Here is a 4790-nt window from a genome sequence, read left to right on the forward strand (position 1 = left end):
TAATATGTATAGTTAATATGTAATTAACACATCCCAAAAAATGTATACATGAAAAGTAAGAAGGAAATGTTTCCCAGAAGATTCTAGATATACATACGGAACTCTTAGATGAAAAAAGAAAAAAGAATGCAAAGTGGCCAAGGGAAATTTCTTCCAAGTAGTCGTGCACACATTTATGATAAATACAAGCGTAACAAGTGGAATTATATGATGGAGGAAGGTATCGAGGATGGATGCACAAAACTGTGGTGATCTGTAAATACAAAAACATCGGTGCCATAGTCTGGAATATAACTACTCGTATATTTCTCATATGCTGAAGGAGAACAATTACTTTCACAATTTACCGCAGGCACAGACAAGGTAAGAATAATGTCTTAAGGAAAATGTAATGTCCAAAAGCAATAAGCTTAACGGGAAACGACAAACTCCCTTCATACAAAGGTGAGGAAGTGTATGTGGCAACTATGTTTGGAAACAACACATACATATGATACAGTACATTACAGATAGTTCCTTCGGCAAACTTATGAGTCTCTACGATAAGGAGAAAACCAAGTATGTAATACATAAGACGACCAATAACAATGCATGAATAGGATGCGATAAAGTGAAACAGCAGGTGCATAATCACGGATTGCGTGTACTTACAGATGAGGGACTACATACGGAAGTGTTGATAACGCTATTCATGATGCTACTGGAGGAATGCAAAGAGCAATAGAATTCACAAGACGTGGGGTTGTACATCAACGGCCACACAGGAAATTTTTTGAACGAAGAAAATATGGAGACGTTCGCAAACATAGTAGATAGCCACAGAATTTCTTGGGGATGTCAAGAAAGAGAAAAAACACGTTGAGTATAAACCATAGACATCTACAAGCCTCATATAGGAGGAGAAAAACCATCAATAGCACATCAGCGGTCATCACTATGATAATAATGTAGCTTCAGCAGAACAGATTCAGCGGCGAAACATAACACGCATACATACATGTTACATTGAAATGGTGTTCATACGAAGGGCCTAAAAGGAGATGACTTTGAGAGTACTTTGATAAATACAGAGTACAAAAACATGCGAGGAACTCCTACCAGGAAAAGGAGGGGACACGTCCTTCCAAAGAAACGGACACGAGGTATGTGAAATAGTAAACAAATTAGGGAGATAATCAACCCCATTGTTGGGCACAATTGCAATGCTAAACACCAGCCAAGGGCAGGTCACCAGTTACGACTCATCCTCTGAGGATAATATCTGAAGCCCGCCAAATATTTCATCTATGATTCTATCCCCCATTCGTCTTCACTGTGGGGGTAGACAAAATTTCCGTAACATACAAGGGATAAAAAATGTCCAAATGGTGAATGCATAATTTCCTATTTGTAATAATCCCCCTAGAAGGATCCTGAGAGTAGTCCCCCTATTTCTTCTCTTAAATACTCCTTATACATAACAGCCTAGAAACATACGGAACAAGTGCAAAAAGATTATTGTCCATCTCTTTCACTTAATGATAAACATGGCATATGGGATTCTGTATTCCCTCGCACCTACCAAATTAGGCCACACTGTTCTATGACACACACACAAACATGGAATTTACATAAAATGCTTTCCCCCATCCGGACGGTTCGATATGAAACAGGGCACGCCCCACTGAAGACACTGCAGTAAAAATCACACATTGATAAAATATCGTTAGAGATAAAATCATAAGTTCACAGTACAAAAGAAAAAGAACAAGCAGATATAAGTACTACAATATTCTCGAAGTCCAGGATGTCCACTACTTACATATCAGATCAGTCTGCCGTAAAGTTGTAATTACAAAATCGCCTATCATTCATTTATCAACGTAAATAGAAGTTATGCCATTTTTCTGCCATTTCTATTGTTCCAATGAGAGAACAGTTAATGTATGTGTTACTGATAGAATTTAGGGACTTCCTAGTAACATGGAAAAAAGAGGAACTTTTTGCTTATATCTTTGCGAAACGGGATTCATCAAATTTGACACGGAAAAGGAACATTTAGAAATATGGTGTTTCTGGAGCAGGTATGTTTGTGTCTCAATAGTGATCATGATATAACCCATCAAGTAAAATAACACCTACTTTGTTGACGCCGCTTTCTCATCTTACCAGGATATATATATTATGGTAACCCCTGCATTATATCGAAATGTTTTAAATCACATGGTGTCCCCTTTTTTCCGATAGGACAAAGAAAAACAAGATGATAAAACAAGAACTCGTAGAAATCCGAAATGGGACTCCTTCCGGTTGTCCATGGGTCACTCTGTTGGTACCACTCCTTATAAGGAAGGCGCATCCCAACACAGACCACGTCATAGGAGAGTGATTCGATAGACTGACTGAGGAATCAATCCATATTAGACAAAGACGCTTCCTTATATATAATTATGGTCATAGAATGTGCCTATTCACTATCTCACTTGGGACAATCTAAGTCCTCTAACAACCATACAGTGGTGGATTCACTAATAATTAACGGACAAACAGACTAATAAAACGGAAGAAGATACCCATATTAACACATGGTAGACTCCAGGAGGATCCTTTCTAAGCCATAACATATTCTCTTGGTGATAACTAACATATGCAAGTAGAGTAAGATGACAGGGGACACAACTCCATAGTGTACCCACGTGCACAGACAGGGAGTTGTCCTACGTCTTAAGCGATGGTACTAGAGGGACCGGGATTGCTGTCATAATAGTATCGCTCACTCCTCAACTCTAAACCTTGAACCAGTCCTATACTCATACTCGCCAAATGGGCCCCTGCTTCTTCTCCTACGCCGGAAAAGGAAGGACTGAAATATTGATCCCGTCGCCCCCTGAGCCGCCGTGGAAACCATAACTCATTGTGTCTCCCCCCCTTAAGGCCCTTTTTTTCTTGCCCCGTTTCCTTCGCGGGCCCCAAATCCTAAATACCCCATAGGCCCCCGCGAGCCCCAAGAATAGAACGCCAAGTATACCACCTATAATGCTGTATAGTCCAGCCCCCTCTTGCCCTGACTTTGTCTCTGTTCCCGGCACTGCAGAGACCTCCGTGACTGCCTGGTCGCTTCCTCCCCCTAAGGGGGAGAAACTTTGCTTTGGAGTTTCCTCTGGCTTCTTCCCCTCCACTTGCGGCTTTCCTGAGTGTTGTTCGCCCTTTTGGGTTAACTGTGCGTTATTGGGGGTGGACGGTGACCGGGCTTGGTTGTCACTCATTCGACTTGTATAACTGTTGCCTGCGTGGGTAGTTGAGACAGCGGATACGCGGTTAGCTCTTCCCAAGTCTCCTGGTCCCGGAGGATCTTTCAACGGCGTACCTTCCTTTTGGGCTTGTGACTGTTGCCTGCTCTCCGGGAAGCCTTTGGGGGGTTTCGCTTCTTCTTTTAGTTTAGTTGTTTGGCTTTCTCCGGATATTGACGCTCCTAGGTGTTTTGTACAATGAGGCGGACATTTGGAACCCAATTCCTTCCTGGGGCTCATCCATAAATTACGGGATCCCTCATCCTTTCTTCCTTTCTTATCACATTGTAGTTTGTTATCTTCTACTCCACAATAGTACCAGTTTGACACAGGATTCTCACTGTGAGGATCAGTAACCCATCTGTCGATATAATAGGGCCCGCATTCGGGACATAATAGGCTCATGCCTGTATATACGGTGAGGATTAAACTCATAGCGGCATCCTCACATTTCTTTGCTATATTTCCCTTCTGGCATTCTGAGGTTACGGTCCCTGGGCTAGGTCCGCTTGTACCAAACCAACTCTTCCACTTGTTTCGAGTATTCAGTAATCCATTGTCGACACTGCTGCACAGGTCCTCTCTTCCTGGATATTTGCTTTTGATTTCACTCACTGAATCGATTAATCCAGTAAAAATACAAACTATTACTATGAGAAGATTCTTGCCACCCTCAGTGTCAGGCCAGCCTCCATCTGAAATTGTATTTCCATTTAATACTGTATACCACTCTCCGCCTGTCCATATCCTGTTTTTGTGCTGATCAGGAGTGGTCCCTAGTTGGTTTGCCTGTATTTTCTCAATGAGCTTATCCATTAGTTGACCCCATGTTAATTCTTTCTTGTCATTATCCTTAAGCCCTGAGCTTATACTGGGGTTGAATTGGGAGCCCCATAGGTTCGATTTTGACTCTATTAACACTCTATTTAACCATTCATCGAGCCCTTCCCATCTCGAGTTACCTTTTTTCGGTAACGAGGGATAACAATATGGTACACGGTTCCCCTTTGTACATTTGCCACTTGTTGTGTTCGGATATCCCCAAGAAGGGTGAGGCTTTCCCCAATCATCTAAGCTCCACCCCACATTTAAGGCATTCGTCATTACTTGACGTTCTTTGTTGCTTACTCAACTGTTTCATCCGGTGTCCTCTTGGACTAGAGGTTTGATGCTCCGCTAAAGTTGCGTTTCCTACTTCATCCAAGGGGGTGCTGATTTGGTGCTGTTTTTATTTATCCGAATTACCTCTAGTTTTCTCTGATCTTAGAAAAAGGTTCTGGTAGGCTCACTTTCGGTCTTCATCTGAGAGTCAAGTTTAGAGCACTCTTTCATCTCGCATTGGGACCATCGGAATATCAATATATACTCAATCATGCACGCTTTAGTTTAGTCTTTTCTTGCGGGTTGGTACCGCTGGTGTTCTTCTTCTCATCTCTTAACTGACTGCTGGAGACTTCGTCGGGGAAGGGGGCATTGGGAGCTCCTGTTTTCCGCTTATTCTTCTGCTTCCTCATGAAGTTT

At 42.2% G+C, this 4790-nt stretch overlaps 2 protein-coding genes across 2 annotated transcripts; one reads left to right on the forward strand and one right to left on the reverse strand.

The window, feature by feature from the left end:
• Positions 1–108: 108 nt before the first annotated feature.
• On the forward strand, positions 109–595 carry C922_05437 (hypothetical protein; the record flags this gene model as incomplete). The annotated part of the gene is made up of 2 exons (XM_008821008.1): positions 109–220; positions 510–595. 2 exons carry the CDS (start codon positions 109–111, stop codon positions 593–595), a joined length of 198 nt encoding a protein of 65 aa, XP_008819230.1.
• Positions 596–2822: 2227 nt separating this feature from the next.
• Positions 2823–4373, reverse strand: C922_05438 (hypothetical protein; the record flags this gene model as incomplete). The annotated part of the gene is made up of 1 exon (XM_008821009.1): positions 2823–4373. The coding sequence occupies one exon, from the start codon at positions 4371–4373 to the stop codon at positions 2823–2825; it is 1551 nt and encodes a 516-aa protein (XP_008819231.1).
• Positions 4374–4790: the final 417 nt, after the last annotated feature.

This window comes from Plasmodium inui (genome assembly GCF_000524495.1).
Source record: "Plasmodium inui San Antonio 1 unplaced genomic scaffold supercont1.72, whole genome shotgun sequence".
Lineage (NCBI taxonomy): Eukaryota > Apicomplexa > Aconoidasida > Haemosporida > Plasmodiidae > Plasmodium > Plasmodium inui.